Below are 17141 nucleotides of genomic sequence, written 5' to 3'. Positions count from 1 at the left end.
GCACTGTGATATGTATACATTATTTAAGCTATAAATCAGAAAGATGTAATTGTTTTGTATGATTTTGCTGTGAATTAACAGTACAAGAAGCATGTTTTACCTTCTCTTGTTTCTTGCAGTTCTACCAAGCTTAATCGATCGGTTGGGAGATGCCAAGGATTCTGTACGAGAACAAGATCAGAATTTACTGCTCAAAATCATGGAGCAGGCCACTGTTCCTCAGGTAACGTTAACAATTTGTATTTAATACATAGAAATGCTTTTAAACTGTACTTCTGTATAACTGCTAATCGTAGTAGTCCTCATTAATGTCTTAGCATGAGCTGTTTAGGCAGTTCTAATCGATCATTTGATGAACTTTCGTATAGTGCAACACTTCAACTTCCTACAGAAGGTCTCTACTTCCAATGTTACATGATCTTGTATTACCCCACAAACTCTTAACCTCCCAATTCCCCAACCCCCCCCCCTCCACCAGAAGAATGGTAGCTTGACTGTCCCAAAATTGGATTGTAGTTTTTTACCCCCAAATCATGCAACTGGGACTCTACACAGAGTAGCAGTTGAACCTTTTATGTGCCCCTACCAAAAGGTGTGGACCAAAGACGCTCACTTATACTTCCAAGGTGGTGATTGCAACAGCACACAAGAAATGCCACATTGCAAAACTAGGCAGTATGAAGGCACGATGTGCCAGCTTACTGACTGCAGGGTCTTTAGTCTTACTGCTGCCTGAACAGGAATACCTCCAAACTTAGGCCAAAAAGGCAAACCTTGGCAGCATATGACTGCCTTGAACCCCTTAATAAGGCAGGTAAGGTAAGCAATTAGGACAGTTGTTCCCACATGAATTATGGACTGTCAAAATATTGGTATTTCTGATATCAAATATCCTCCTGATGAGAAAGTATTTATATAGTTTATATATGGCATAGATATTTACTGTCCATGTTCAAGATGTGTGATGTATGTTATACTAAAATCTATCAAATGTATAATTTTGAAATTGAAATGTGGTGGTAGCTCAACTTCGTAAGCATGAACAAAAAAAAGGTTCAGCCAACATATTACTAGATGGCCTAGTTATTTTTTAGGCTAGGTTTTACTGGTTTAAAAAAAGAAAAACCCACTTATTATTGTTTTTTTCACAAATGCATCACAGCAGCAGTCAGGAGGCATGCATTTGTTCCATTATGTTTGCAATACATTAACTATCCATACATTCGATCATAAGTAGCAGTTTTGACTAGAAAGCTCTTCTGAAGTATAGCACAGTTGAACTTTCATTGCGGAACCACAACAGGTCGGACATCTAATGTGTTACAGTATTCTGGGAGGACTTTCATTTTAAATCCAAATCCACAAAGATTTATGTATATAAGTTCTTTATTGATTGCAGCACAGCACAATTAAAATGCTAGCTAGAAAGTCCTCTGGAAAACTGACTCCACTCTCTAAGATTCTGGAACATGCTTGGTGACAGCAGAATAAGAACTGCATTTGAATTCCAACATTTAGACATAGTAATGGCCTATGTGAATAAATTACAGTAAGTTGTTCAAATGTAACACGTGTAGCCTCTGTAGTTTTTCTATGTTACCCATAAATTTCTAATTTACAGTGATACAACAGTAATTGTTAAGCTGAAAACATTTGAACATGGTATAACATAATACTTCTCAGTTACAACAGGGAGCAGAAATCACAATATTGTATCTGTGCCAAACTAGATTTGAGTCTTGTCCTGCTCCTTACTAAACAACTACACAAAAAATGACCCAACTAAAAATGTGGATGTGTTTGTGTAAAGGTATATGTACCTCTTATATTCACAAATAGCACTATTTTAGTGTTTCCCTTGCAAGAAGTATTATGTTTGGTTCAGTGACCATCTACACCATCTTTGACACTGCCTCTTGGGTTTGCCTTGAGGGAAGGACTAAATGAGATAATGTGTGAATGCTCTCCCCACAATATAGGTAACAGCATGTTTTTCACAGTCCATTGGTGCCTACGTAGTAGAGTATGCCAGCGGGGGAGGTGGTGGACTGAAGGGCAACTAGTCTTAAAGGGAAACCAGTTTCCACCTGATAACTAATGTTTATAGCTTATTTGCTATTCTGTCAGACATGGGCGCTCGATTGTTGGCACGTGGGAGTCTAGTCATTAAAGATAAAACCAACTCCCTTGCATTACTTAACATGCATAAGGCCGCTCTGGAATTCCTTCGGGCATTGTCTTACCATGGTGGACAAGAGATGGTGTTGGTATTAAAAGAAAAACAAGCCCCCACGTAGTATTTAACGTGTGTGAATGACCTCTCTGCTGTTCCTTCAGGCATGATCCTATGGTTATCCATATGTGGGAAACATGAAAAGTCTTTTATTTTTCACTTGGTGCAGATTGATCTTTCTTCTTGCATGATAGTTATTTTGTCTTAGTCCTACAAGAGTGGGTTTAATCTTGTGGTAATATTAAAGTATGTCTTCCCTGCCATGCTCCTGTGCATTATTGTTCTGATACTTCCACTTGTCTTTTGGCCAGCAATGGGGCGTTGGCCTCATGTTTAGAGCAAGTCTAGAGGTCCCTGAGATCTTTGAGCTAAATTGTTGGGCGCAGTTTAAAGTGGTTGTGTTCTGACTTCTTCAACTTTTTTTTTGTTTTGACCTCCACATCTTCTCACCTCCTCATTGTGTAACAGTGTGATGCCCTTTTGCCCCACTTTGTGCTCTCACTGTCTCTAAATTAATCTCCCTACTGGAATTATCCTTTTACAAAATGTCTTTCATTGTTTTCGAACACTTTTCAAAGTTCTAAGGATACTTCATCAAAGATAGAACTGTGATAATTAAATCATGCTTTAAAATAACTAGGCTGATATTTTGTTTTTGTTTTCTTCTGCAGTATGTGTGGGATAGAATGCTAGGAGGCTTCAAACACAAGAATTTCCGAACGAGGGAAGGAGTTTGCCTCTGCCTTATTTCAACGCTCAGTGTGTAAGTCTCCACAGATCTGTAGCAGGAGGTCCTGGTGTGCAAAATGCACATGCTATATTGTCCAACATTCATGGAAATTACAGCAATGTTAATACAATTTTTTTTTGGTTTTCTAGGCATGGAGCCAATAGTTTAACACTAAGCAAAATTGTGCCACATATATGCAACTTGCTTGGTGATCCCAATAGCCAGGTGAGTTCTGTTGATATTTTCTAGACTACAGAGCACCTGAAAATGTTGTTTTCTGATAATAGTAATGTTTACAACCGATGTGACCCAGTTGCACATTTACTTTATGTGCTGCACTTGGGATAACGTAATAGGCCACACATCATGCTCTATGACCAGATCAAATGTGATATCTGTTGTTACATTTACCCATATCCTGTTCAAAGGAAGCCGGATCTTATGTTTCAGATGATTGAAAATTGCGAGAATGCTTGTGAATGTTTTGTTTCAAGCACAGTATAAGTCAAGGTGGTGAATGATTGTGGGGTTGAGGATGGGGGAGGGGTTTAAGGTGTTGCTCTTTTATGGTATGTGGCTGGTGGACAGTGAATGGGGAAGGGAGTTTGTGTACCTTTCAGTTTACACTCTCTGGGGGCAGGGTTCTGTGGGTGGGGAGGGAAAGGGTTTGTTGTTCACTAGAGTGCACTTGCCCTGCTTTGATCCTGTCCGATGAAAAATGTGTTACAATGTAACCAAATGTCCAAGTGTTTGATGACCAAGAGTACGACAGTAAAGCTTCTGCACTTCATTACTGTAATTGCAGACGGTGGACAACCAGAGGAGTATGCCTTGTCTTACGCATGACAGTCTCAAAATATATTTTTCTATATTTTATTCAAGTTTACAAAATTGTACATTTCAGAGACAACAAAGGAATGTGATTATGTGCTCACAGTCTAACGAATCAGCAATGCCCACAGTAACAGCGGTACAGAAACACGTGCATGCTCTCTGCTTAGCGTAGGCACGTCTGCCAAAATGTGTAATGCTCAGTCCTATTTGGTAACGTCAGAACTTGAGCCTTTGTAATTAGGAATGCGAGTTGTTTGGACATCAGTCTATGTGCAAAATTGGAGCACATGCTCTTAACATTCGTTCCAAGATCAAACAAGGAAAATTATACTATAACTGATCACAACAAACACAACTGCAAAATTATAAACTAAATTCTCCGAATACTACAGTACATGATTGCACGGCCTTTCGATCCCCTGCATTTATTGTTTTGATTAAACGTTGAGAATTGGCCTCTTGCTACGGCTTCCTGAAACAGATGACATTGGAGAGGACTTAACTGGTATCACTTGCTTCTTTGGTTTTTGGCAAGCGGAAGGGATACACTTGAAGCAGGAATAAATCCTGTGTGGCCTTGCTATACTCTGGTGACTCAAGTGAGTCATTCGCCTCGGAGATGCTTGTGTGGTGGAAACACCTTAACTCTTTACATTGTGTATCATTGGCTGGTGTGATGCTAAATGTACTTTTAGAGCTCGCATCTGTCCCTGTGTTCCAGTGGTGCTAAATACAAGTGTCCATTTATGATCAAAATAGAAGGCTGTCAGTAGTGACTGTGTCTTCAGTTAGTCTGGAAATACAATGTCTTTCTCTAAAGCCTGTAACAATACAAAGTCCTTACCAGTACTCATTATGCATGACACCAAAAACATTTCCCATAAAGGCTGCACTCATGCGTTCAGTCCCTCAAGTCCAGTTCACCTCTCCTTGTTTATGACCACCAACCAATGTCTGGATAAGAGTGCCACTCTAGTATCACACCACACGACCCTGCAGATCAACATTCTTCCAACGAAGAACGCCCTGGTGCATACCTTTCTCCTATCCAATAGAGACTGTTTTCCTAGGTTCTATCCCTGAGCTTGTCAAAGATCTGAACTGGGACCATATTTGAAAATATATAAAACCATGCATTGGCAAAGCCTGTAAACCTGGTGTTGGCAGTCCATTGTTGGTCTTGCCTTTTTTGCCATTTTTTCTTTAAAACTTTATTACTGGAAAGCTGCCAGATGTTGCCAGTTTTTTAAATATTTATTTTAAATTTACTAAAAGCTAAAATATTTTTTGTTGTCAAAAAGCACATAATGCTACAGTAGATAATGACATGGAAGGGGGCTACTTTTCTGTGGATGCGCTACTTGTGAAAGAGCAGAATGTCTTCACTGACCAGTCATGCTTGCCAGAGGCTTAATAGGGCTGACCCATTGTCCTTCAGCATCCCATACTGTTTTCTGTAGTGGGCAAAATACATTTGTGAATGTCACACCAGCAAACCAAGGGATGAAGGGAGCTGACAATCCCTAGAATGAAGAATATTATTCATTGAATTTTAGTAAAATCAAAATGTGTTGGCTACAGCCATAACTGAAACAAGCATTGGCAAAGCCAAAAGGTCTTGTCTGTGCAAGAGCTATTGGCTTTGCAGATGTGTTTTAGGCATGTTGTACAATAGCACGGCTGCTGTTCAGCATGGTTAAAAGTGAGTGGTGTAGAGGAAAGTGGTGTGGAGTGGCATAGAGTGGAATGGCAAAGAGTGGAGTAGAGTGTTGTAGAATGGAGTGGTAGAGAATGTTGTGTATTAGAATGGCATAGTGTGGAATTGCGTAGCATGGCAAACATTTGGAGTAGCATAGAGTACGGTGGACTGGTATAGAGTGCTGAGGCATAGAGTGTTGCACAATATAGTGTATGGGATGTATGCAAATATGCTACCACTGACAAATGCTACAGTGCAATAGGGAGCTTGAAAATACACTGTTATGGATACTGCATTTGAATTCCTCAGGGGACATGAAAATACATTACCACTGATGAATAATACACTTAGATGGAGATCTTTTCTGTGTGCCTCAGTGTGCATAGAGGTTGTGTAGAGCGATGGTAATGTGTGTGACTTTTGTGATTGAGCACGTGGGAGAGTGACAACTAAAGATTGCATAGGGAGGACATCCCTTAAATTTGGGGCCCGCCCTCACTCATTAGTGACAGTAGCTCTGCCTTGCTCCATCCTGTCACTGATGTGATGTGTACGACAGCAGCATCGATGTGCATGGTTAGTGTGTGCGAGAGAACACCGTGTGCCATTGGTAGCCACTGATGTTTCTTTCGTGCATCACACTGTGTGCTTATCACTTTGAAGTCAGAGAAAGAAAAGTAATGAAGAGCCCTCAGTCTTTGAATGCACAACAATGTGATGACATAAGAACAAGACTTACAGGCCTGTTTACAGAAACTGAGGACTCTGAAGGACAAACCGAACCTGCAGAGCCAAAAGCAAACTAAGCAAGCAATGGAGTTTCCCAGGCCAACTTTATGAAATGCCCCAAGATGTCTTAAGCAAAGTAGGCTGCGACCTAAATAGATTAGAGCGAACCCTTCGGATTTACAGTCCAGTTTCTGTGTGTATTTTTTGGCATTGGCTAGGTTTGATACGTTATAGGAAACTAATCAAAAGTAATTCGTGGCGTAAGGTGCCCTTCCTGTTTTTTGAAGAGATTTGTGTTACCTTAATTCCTATACAGCAGCGGTGCCTATTTCTCCTTTGTCTGTACATAGCATGCGTGGCAGTCCCAGAGCTCACCGACAGAGGTCCCCGCCACGCCAGCCCAACGCCCCTCGGTTCAGGCACAAAAAAATCAATGTGTTCAGTTGACTGTACTAGTTTACAATAGTCAAGCTTTGTAAGTGATATCCTCACGGAGAAAAACAAACTCTGCTTTCGTCCTGGGAGGCGCTCATCACTTTAAAGGCGCGTCATTGAAAATGTTGTGATGACCCTCCCGCTGCAGACACACCACTCACACAGCGATAACACGCCGGGGAGCTTTGTACCACGCCCAACCGCGTGAAGAGTTTTCGTTTACTTACAATATGTTTTTCCTTACATATGCGTATGTATATTTTCCACGTTTCTCACGAGGGAACTCGCAGAGCCGTAGGACTGGCGAACAGTCAGTGGCGCTGACCATGTGCGCCAGAGCTCAGTTTCCAAGCAAGGCCGCCTGCGAGCAAAGCACGGATGTGCCCATTCCTTCTGCTCACAGCCAGACTGTCCTGCTTGGGACCTCTGTCGGCGAGCTTTGGTATTGCAGCACTTTTTCGCCGCTGCTGCATAATTTGAAGGGCATTTTACCATAAAATTTCAATTTATAAAACGGGTTTCAGTTAGAAAATACAATGAAAATAATAAATGAAACTGCGTTTCAGGTCGCATGGTTCTGGATTTTCTTCATTATACTCTAATTTCAGTAAAGATACGCACTTATTTCAATTGAATCGTGGGATGACTTTTCAGCAGCGAGCAGGGTTTGTACCTCGATCTGCAAGTGTGACATGCTTACCGAAAAACATCTAAAGAAATGCACGCAGTTAGCTAAAGAAGATTAAAAGTTTTATCCTCAGATTTTTAATGAGTATAATGTGCCTTTTAATACCACCTGTAACCGCTGTAGGTTGCAATCTCAGTTACACAATACTTATTTTCTCTGGAAACGTCTTAAAGAAGTCTGTATCAATGGATATTTCCCTTGAGATGATTATATTGTAGCACCCAGAATATTTTTGGCCCTTCCCTGTGTGCACCTCAAGAGGTGCTACACATTAACAGTCCATAATACACAAAACCATGTCTGGTATAGATTGACGATCTATGCAGTTTAACTCCTCGACTACTAGCATTGTGCTGAGCACCTTTTTTGGCTATTTGGGGTAGTTCAGGCTTCGGCCTTCATAACTTCTTGTCCACATAAGCTATCCACGCTAAATTTGCGTTCTTTTTGCCAACATCCTAGGTATTCTAAAGATACCCAGAGTTTGTGGGTTACCCTGGAGGAGACCAAGACACTAGCCAAAATACAGCTAAAATGTAGTTTTTTCCAGAAGAATGGGGAAAACGGGCTGCAGAAGAAAGCATGTGTTTTTTACTTGGAAATGGCACCAACAAAGGGTTTGCAGTACTAAAATCACCATCTTCATAACTTTCAGGAACAAGCAGACTTGAATCAAAAAACCAACATTTTCTACACAATTTTGGCATTCTACTGGGCCATACCCCATTTTTGCTATTGTTTGTGCTTTCAGCCTCCTTCCAGTTAGTGACAGAAATGGATGTAAAACCAATGCTGAACCCTGGACAGCTAAACATTTCTGAAAAGAAGACAAAATTCTGAGTTCAGCAAGGGGTTATTTGTGTAGATCCTTCATTGTTTTCCTATAGAAAGTAACAGCTTAAATAAAGTATTGAAATTTAGGTGAAAAAAAGAGCCATTTCTGTCCAGGTTTTCTTCTGTGACTTTTTCCAGCTATGGCAGATTTTTGAAAGCAATATACAGTTATGTCTGCTGGACTCCTCAGGTTGTGGGGATCTATAGGGCTTGTAGGTTCATAAAGAACCCTAGGTACCCAGAGCCAATAAATGAACTGCACATTGCAGAGGGTTTTACTGGGTATGCAGCAGTTCATTTGGTGAAATATAAAGTGTGAAAAATAGGTATCAAAGAATCCTTTGTATTTCCAAAATGGGCACAAGATAAGGTGTTGAGAAGCAGTGGTTATTTGCACATCTCTGAATTTTGGTGTCACCATACTAGCTTGTGCATAACAGGGCATTTCTCAAATAGACTTCTGTTTGACACACTGTCTTACATTTGGAAGGAAAAAATGTAGAGAAAGACAAGGGGCAGTAACACTTGTTCTTCTAGTCTGTGTTCCCCCAAGTCTCCAGATACAAATTGTACCTCAGTTGTGTGGGTAGGCCTAGTGCCAGCGACAGGAAACACAACATGGACACACCACATTTTTACATTGAAATCTGACGTGTTTTTTGGAAAGTGCCTAGCTGTGGATTTTGGCCTCTAGCTTAGCCTGCACCTAGGGAAACCTACCAAACCTGTGCATTTTTTAAAAACTAGACACCTAGGGAAATCCAGGATGGGCAGACTTGTGGGACTCTCACCAGGATCTGTTACCTGGAATCCTTTGCAAACCTCAAAATATGGCACCAAAAAAACACTTTTCCCTCACATTTCGGTGCAGCAAAGTTCTGGAATCTGTGAGGAGCCACAAATTTCCTTCCACCCAACATTCCAACAAGTATCCCAATAAAAGTGGTACCTCACTTGTGTTGGTAGGCCTAGTGCACGCAACAGGAAACGCCCCAAAACGCAACATGGACACCAATTAAAACTGACCTGTTTTTTTTTACTAAGTGTAAAGCTGTGGATTTTGACCTCTAGCTCCTCCGGCATCTAGGAAAACCTAGTAAACCTGGACATTTCTGAAAACTAGACACCTAGGGGAACCCAGGATAGGGGAACTTGTGGCGCTCTCACCAGGTTCTGTGACCCAGAATCCTTTGCATAATTTGGCAAAAAAAAACTTTTTCCATCACATTTTGGTGATAGAAAGTTCTAGAATCATTCCCTCAAGTCTCCCAATAACAATTGTATCTTAGTTGTGTGGGTAGGCCTAGTACCCATGTCGGGAATGGATCACACAACAGTCAATGTTAGTCCTTGCATGAGGGCAACTGTTGACCCTCTTGATCCATTCCTGAAGCAGGCAGTAGGTACAGGCACTCAAGTGGGGTAGTGTTTTTATCAGGACAGGTGGGGAAACACTGGGTGGTAGGAATTTTGTGGATCCCAGCATATTCCTGTAGTTTGTGTGACAGAAGTGCAACAAAGTTTTTCTTTAAGATTTCACCTTTGCAGGGTATTCTGAGTAAGAAAACCTTGGGGAATCCACACAAGCCACACCTCTGTGGACTCCCCCTGGTGTGTAGTTTCCAGAAATATCTGGGTTTGGTAAGTTTCCCCATATGGCTGCAGAGCCAGGACCAAAAATGAAGGTGCCTGCCTTATAAAACCAGGTTGTTTTGTGATAGATAATTTTGACGTCTCCACAATACAATTTGGGTGGTGAAATTTGGGGCTGAACTAAATTGGGGAGCTCCCAAGAGAGCATTTTCTCTGTGCTTGCCACCGCATGCACCTGCTCTCTGGGTTGGACTAACCCGCTATTGTCCCGCTGCACAAACTGTTCTTGCAAAGGGCAGCAGGACTGTCCTCATCAACTCTCTCAGAATTACTGGAAGAGGAGTTGTCGGATGGGACTCCGACGACTGAAAAATCACTCCCTGAGTCTGCACCATTGTCCTATCCTTTAGGTGCTGTCTCAGTCTTTGATCCTACGTCAGAGTTGCCCTCTATAACCCGAGTTTGGGCTTGAGCAGCAGTCATCCAATGAGACGCCACTGCTGTTACTTGCTAAACTTTCGCTCTAAAACACTAGCCTACTTAGACAGTCACAAAAGTACTGGTGGGTGGTTGTGTGATGCGTGCAACAGTAAAGAGCACCTTACCTTTTGCTTCTTCCCTCAATCAGCACGTTCTCTCAAGACACTAAAAAAAGACACACTATTACTTCAGCTTGTCACATACCAATCGCCATAGTCTTTAGCGCCTCTGGCATCCAGTCCAACAATCATTATTGGCGCTCCCGTGACTTCCTCCTCGGATTCCCTCACTACCACCCAGCAAAAGTGCCTTTCATCTCTCCAGAGCCCCCCTTGCACATACATTTAATTTGTATTATAACGTAGGTAAAGGCTGGCTTTACTAATCCACTCAGCTATTCACATAAAATACAGATTTGATCTTTGCAGTGGGCATATAAACCTTCTGCGCTAATTTTGGCATCACAACTACCACTAGACAAAAATCACATCCTTTTGTAGCAGAAACATAATCACAAGAGTTAGCTTGACTTTTTTATTGCTGCCTAAAAGCTACAGTTGAAATGTGTTAGTTGGAGTATGTGCATTGCTTTTGAAGACACAAGCTGCAAGAGAACTGGTGGCGAATATGAAGATATCTATATATATCTATATAAAAGAGATCATTTTTATATGCGAGTGAGGATTCCCTGGGGGGCCGATCGCAGCCCCAGGGAAACCACACATGTATTGACAAAAGTGATCTCTCTCTCTCTCTCCATATAAATAAATATATATATATATATATATGTAAATCGCTGCGTCTTAGCCTGCGCGCGGCAGACGGGGTCGTGACCCCCAATACTTCAACAGACGAACATCCAAAACACTCGGGAACTAAGAAATCTGCGTCCCGAGCATATAAAGACAAGTCTCCGTCACTTCAGCGAGATGAATAAGGATTTTATTAAGGCGAGGTACCCAACGCGTTTCGGAAAATAGGATTTCCTTGGTCACGGGTAAAGACCCGTCTTTATATGCTTGGGAGGCAGATTTCTTAGTTCCCGAGTGTTTCGGATGTTCGTCTGTTGATATATATTCCTAACCAAAGTCCACTATAAAATGCCGAACTCTTAACGGGTGCATCCATAACGTGCAAGTGGCTGCACGTTATTTATTTTAAAACAAAAAGGGATGTAGCACTCACAGGTACTTTAAATCCAATTTATTGCGCCACAGAGGCGTTTCAGCAACCTTTGCCTTTCTCAATGTGATTCCGCAAAAGGAAAAGAAAACAGTTACTTGAGCAGTCTTTAAATAGATTACTCCATGCTTTATGTGGAAAGGCAGATAGATGACTGACTCTCACTTCCCACTTCAAACCTTGTCACCACGGTACTGCCATCACTCTTTGTGTTGTACTCATTATTTCAAACACAGTGCCCGTACTTCAATGTTCTTCAGTAGAGGTCCCACCTTTAGTGGGTACGGGTCATTGCATAATGCCAAGTTCACAAAAAGCCCAGAGAAATAATGCTTTCAACTTTGCCCAGCAACTCGAGTTTTTCTTACTTGTCAAGTTGAAATACAGCAGGATAACACGTCCCTCGTTTGCTGCAGATTGCCTCTTTATGGACATCACATACCTCAAAGCGCCAATTTAGTAATCAGAGCCTTCACATTTTAGTAATGTTTGATCTTGTGTAAAAAAAAAAAAAAATCCATCTATATATATATATATATATATATATATATATATATTTTTTTTTAATAGCTGTATGGTTTACCTGGGGGGCCATTCATGGCCCCCAGGGGGTCAGCCCTGCTCACGGGCTACTCCTGTCAGTTTCTATTCGTGACCTGCCCCACGATGGGTGTGCAGGCATCGGCCAGTGGCCAGCGCCCGCACCAGTGGGGTTAAAGATCCTTGTGTTTTTATCTTTGAGGTAATGTAGAACTTTCTGAATTGGAAGGTTTGGAGCTCCTTTGAAAACAATGGGGTGCTCCAAGCTTCTAATGGCTGGTAGAAGCCCAGAGCTCCAACATCCCAATGTTGTGGTTCACTGCTGTTGCTATAAACAAAGGCCTTTCGGTCCCCTCGGCACAGTGAGACCTTAGTTTTATTTATTAGAGCATTCTGCCCTCCAGTGGCTGAATGTTCTTAATAGTCTGATAGCCCTCCGTAGCTGGGCTGTACCGGCATTAAAGTCTGGCTCCGCTCCCTTGTTAAAGGTGCTTTCCTTCGGGCCTTTAATGCTGGATCGGGCCTTTAATGACTATTATAGCACACTAAGGCGCCCTGTAAGGCTAAAGGGAAGCATTCAGCCGCTGACAAAGCTCAGTGACTCTGGCTTCAACTCCTGGCACCGAAAAAATGTATTCCCTTATGTAAAAAAACATACGATACCCTTTTACAAACACTTATTTGCAACTTTGTTGTGAAGGCACTTACCGGCATCAATGAAACAGACTGTCAACACTCTTGACATCCATTTCCTCCAGAGCTGCAGTTCGCAATGTGTAAAACATGTCCATAAATTTACACATATGCACAATATAAAAAAAAAATCAGAAACATGAGGCCCCTAGGATCGACCAATATTCCTTTACTCCAAATTTTAGCAGAAATGGGTATGAAGGCACAATGAGACAATTTGCCTAGGTTCACACATTGATGAAGTGGGACACTGGCATTAGTGCTTGGGGCTCCTGATAGCCCAAAGCCTCACATTTTGCTCGATCTCCAAGGGTAATTGTAGGACTTTACGGTCTGCAGGATAAATGCTCTGTTTGCACTTGAATGTTACACAAAGAAAAGATTGAAAGCGAGAGAGATGGAAAGAGTTCACCTGGAATGTAGAGCTTCACACACACTGCCCTGAAGTGCTCTAGCATAGCTGTGCCTGCTAGATTAGTAGTTTCCAACCAACTAGAACTGTACTGTAAGTGGGCCCTCCCAGTCTTGTGTTGGAAGCAAAATAAATTTTTAAAGAAATACATATTGAAGCACTATGTATAAACCTACCATCTAGATCTTAAAACCCTTTAGAATATTAGAATTTTGAGAGCTATCGAAGATAAGAGTTGCTCAGGGCTAATATTGGCCCGGCCTTTGGGCCCTCCGCTCTAACATTCCAATGTTTGTCTTTCCTTCTTTATAAATAGAACTTTCTCCTCAGAGTAAGTGAGATGTTCTAATAGTACTATAGGCCCTCTGGCTATATGTTAGTTTAAGACCCTCTCTCGTGATAGATTCTTGCCTGCGGCTTGGACATAGAATTCGGTGCTGAGCCTTTAACAACCATTGTACCCCTCAACAGTGGTCTTTAATTTAGAGAAACATGCTTGCATTCATCATTTATATTATGGCACCAGAAAATATTTTGTTCGTTAAAGTGCCTTCTTTCTTTGGTAGTGTCGTTCTTGCGGCTTAGTAGTTTTTGCTTTTAATAATGTACGTCATTCTTTATAACGGGTAGCAGGTAAGGAAAAAAAAAGAGTACATAGTAGCAACAATAGGCAGTTGATATGTTCTGCTTAGTCGTCAGTTTTTTGTGTGGGTACGTATTTAAATTGTCAGCTTCAGAAGAATGACACACACACACACACACTCGCTTTTTTGGTTGTGTGATCCTGGCCAAATAATAGTATCTTTATCTGCCAAAGTTAGTGAATTATGAAGCTGGCTATCGTGAATATAAAGCTATTCCAGTTTACATTTTCATATTTAATGCAGAATAGGATCACTGTGTCCAAAAATGGGATTTACATTTCTGCGAGATAGCAGAATTATTACTGCTGTTCAAGCTTTCTGTTCAGTCATAGTTTAACGTGTGTGGGCCTAAAATTGACAGTTTTTCAAAACAAGACATGTTTATAGCCTTGTGCAAACTCTGTATTTGTAGTAATTACTCTACACTTACAATCTACATTTAATAATTCCTTCCCCTTACGTAGAGTGAATTTTTGGCCAGACTAAGAAGGTATGCACATAATAGTTTTAAAAGTGCCTTATTGAAAAATAAAATCTAATCAATATTATATAAGTAACAATTTGAAATATAAGGGTTCAAACTAAAGAACGACCATATACGTCTTTAAACAGAGTGGAAATATTATGCCACTCAACAAGCTCACAGAACATACGCATTGCTGCAAAAGCAAATACATTTTATAAACACCTTTTAATAGGACAGGCTTGGTTGACTTTTTTTTCCCTGTCCATCGATGGTAGGTCCTAACTTAAACTACTAACTCAGGATTAAAGTTGTGGGCCTTCTTCTGTCCGTGTATTATTTAAGAAAGGTTGACCAGATGAGATTAACAGTCTTTCTTATATTCTTCAATTTGAATTGCACTTCTTCTAAGAGGGCAGATTTATGATAGAGCAGATTCCTCACCTGTTGAATATTTACCAGGCTTCAGATTGCATCCAGAAGTTTTTGAGTGCTACTTCTGCACGTTGGTAGGTGGTGCTGTGCGGCTTAGCAGTGTTTCTATTCACCTCTGGAAATTACGTGTGGTCCAATACATGTGCCGCCTTTCTGCTGCTGTCTATGCCTTTCTTTGCACCCCACATGCACGGATCTGGAACAACATCTCTTCCCTTTGAGGCAGCTTCTTTCAGCAAAATCTTATAGTGTACAAGGGAAATGTCACCTTCCAAATTGACATGTTTTAACCCTGTAAGGAATGTTGTACACAGATGTCTGTGACCGATCCTCATCAGGTTTGCCTGTGGTGCCTGGGGTTGAGCAACGGCTCTTAAGGCCTGCACTGACTTCCTGTGAGGAACCTGAAGGCCATATGAGACTAGAAGTCATATGTCACCAAGCATTGTCTTCCATTGAAGCCCCCAAAAACACACACACACACTTGACTTGCCATCAACATAAGGAAAGACACATATGTTGTATTCCTTATTTGGCACGGATTCATATTATGATTATAACGCGGGTGATGAAATTAGGTGGCCATACCACGAGGAGAAATGGTATGATGACCTTCAAGAAGGCTGTGGCCTTGATACCTCTACTGCTTCGAGACTCCTGTGACCCCCTAGTCATGCTGCTGAGGAGAGCACAATCATGTTTAGGTCAGCTATAGTCCTTGACCTCCTGCTTGATCATAGAGATCAAAACCAGTGTTCTAATGGAATTACTCCAACCGGTGCAAACATCTACTGAGCCACTCTTTCCCTTCAATGAGGCACTTAGATACACGCCCCTGCCCCAATTCTCCACCCTCATCCCCCATCCAGGGTCAGCCACCGGACTGCAAGATGCCACCGCCCTGTCTCCGGCTATACTGCATTTTTGTCTCTGAACACCTTCAGTGAAAGCTTGGTGGTGCAGGCATGTCCAAGTCGGACTTACTAGAATACCTTTCCGACTATTCACCTCAATAGGGAGTCCAAATAAGTGGAGACCTTAGGAAAGAGGGTATTTTCTCCTACTAGCTTGGCCCTCAGGTCTCTGAAAGCCGGCTGTCTCCTTGGACACTATTCCCATGCGCTTTGTGATTCCGTGGCTCAAGTCTTCCCAGGTGTCCCAGAAGACCCCGACCTGTCCTAACCCAAGCCATACAGGATGATTGGGATGCAGTCAAAATTATAATTTATGGTTTGGACATCACATATTCCATCTGGTGGGCCATTTCCACCAACATCGCCATTCACTGCCACACCTGGCTGCTGTCAACTGATTTTTCAGATGACTTCCAACCGTCCTTTATGGACTTGCCCTCTGACGGGACTTACCTCTTTGGGGACAAGGCAGATTCTGCTCTGGAGTTGTTCAAGGACATCAGTGTGACAATACGCTCCCTGGGTTCCTTTCACAGCTTCGGCAGAGCTGCTCCATACTGTCAGGCAATTCAGCCTCAGCAGGTGCCCAGCAGTTTTGGGGCTGTGGTGCCTATCGCCCCTTCAATCAGGGCCAGCATGCCTCTTAGTCAAATGCCCCACCTCTGCAGCCCCACCTGGCAAAACCCCTTTAGCATGCCTTTATTAGAGCACAGCCACCCACTTGGAGGTTGGATACGACTTTTCTTGTTGGATTGGCAGACCATCACATTGGACAGGTGGGGCCAGCACATTGTCTGGAATTGGTACACCTTGACATTCATGGCTGCTCTGCCATACTTTCCACCATCCCCGGAGTGGCTGATGGAGGACCATCTGCTTGTCTTATGTCAGGAAGTACAAGCTCCTTTGGCCAAAGGGGTTAGAGAAGTAGATCATGATTTTTATTCCTGATTAATTTCTGGTGCTGAAGAAGGACTGAGGTCTTATTTGTATTTTACATCTGGGCCCTCTCACCGCCTTCCTCTGGAAGGAAAAATTCAAGATGCTCACACGGGCCTAGGTCTTAGCTGCCCTCGACCCCGAAGACAGTATGGTGGCATTGGACCTGCAGAACGCCTGTTTCCATTTACCCATCCTGTAGGTCCATCAGCGCCACCTGCGGTTTGTGGTGGGACAGGAGCATTTTAATTTGCTTTGCTCCCCTTTGCTCTCACCAGTGCCCCTCCATGTTTACAAAAGTGATTGTGATAGGAGCAAATCTAAAGAGGTCAAGGTTTTCAGTCTTCCCCTACAAAACGACTGGCATGCCCCAGTAAGTCGTAAGCCACCTCCATACTATGGCAAATCTTCTGTCATATTTGGGATTCACTGTCAACGTGCTAAAGTCACACATGTCTCTGTATTCTGAGCCTTTCTGTACACGGTTCGGTTCCATGCCTTCCCCCTGGAAAGGTGAGTCCAGGACATTCAGGCAATGATACCGATCTTTGAGCCTCTGTCCTCGATTTCTGTAAGGTTGATTGAGGCTGATGGCCTCCTGCATCCTGCTGGTCACGCATTCCAGGTGACATATGCAGGCCCTGCAGTGGAATCTGAAGTTTCA

The 17141-nt window shown here is 42.2% G+C and overlaps 1 protein-coding gene across 5 annotated transcripts in view; it reads left to right on the top strand.

Annotated features, from left to right (window-relative positions):
* Positions 1–17141, top strand: part of CLASP1 (cytoplasmic linker associated protein 1) — a 1131138-nt gene that overhangs the window by 200517 nt on the left and 913480 nt on the right. For all 5 annotated transcript variants that reach the window (XM_069224628.1, XM_069224627.1, XM_069224630.1 and 2 more), the window contains exons 4-6: positions 120–223; positions 2905–2996; positions 3113–3188. In XM_069224628.1, the coding sequence (XP_069080729.1) occupies positions 120–223; positions 2905–2996; positions 3113–3188 (272 nt within the window). The remainder of the gene's footprint in view (positions 1–119; positions 224–2904; positions 2997–3112; positions 3189–17141) is intronic.

Source organism: Pleurodeles waltl, chromosome 3_1 (genome assembly GCF_031143425.1).
Source record: "Pleurodeles waltl isolate 20211129_DDA chromosome 3_1, aPleWal1.hap1.20221129, whole genome shotgun sequence".
NCBI lineage: Eukaryota > Metazoa > Chordata > Amphibia > Caudata > Salamandridae > Pleurodeles > Pleurodeles waltl.
Note: the sequence above shows the minus strand (reverse complement) of the source record. Positions and strands in the feature narration are given on the sequence as shown.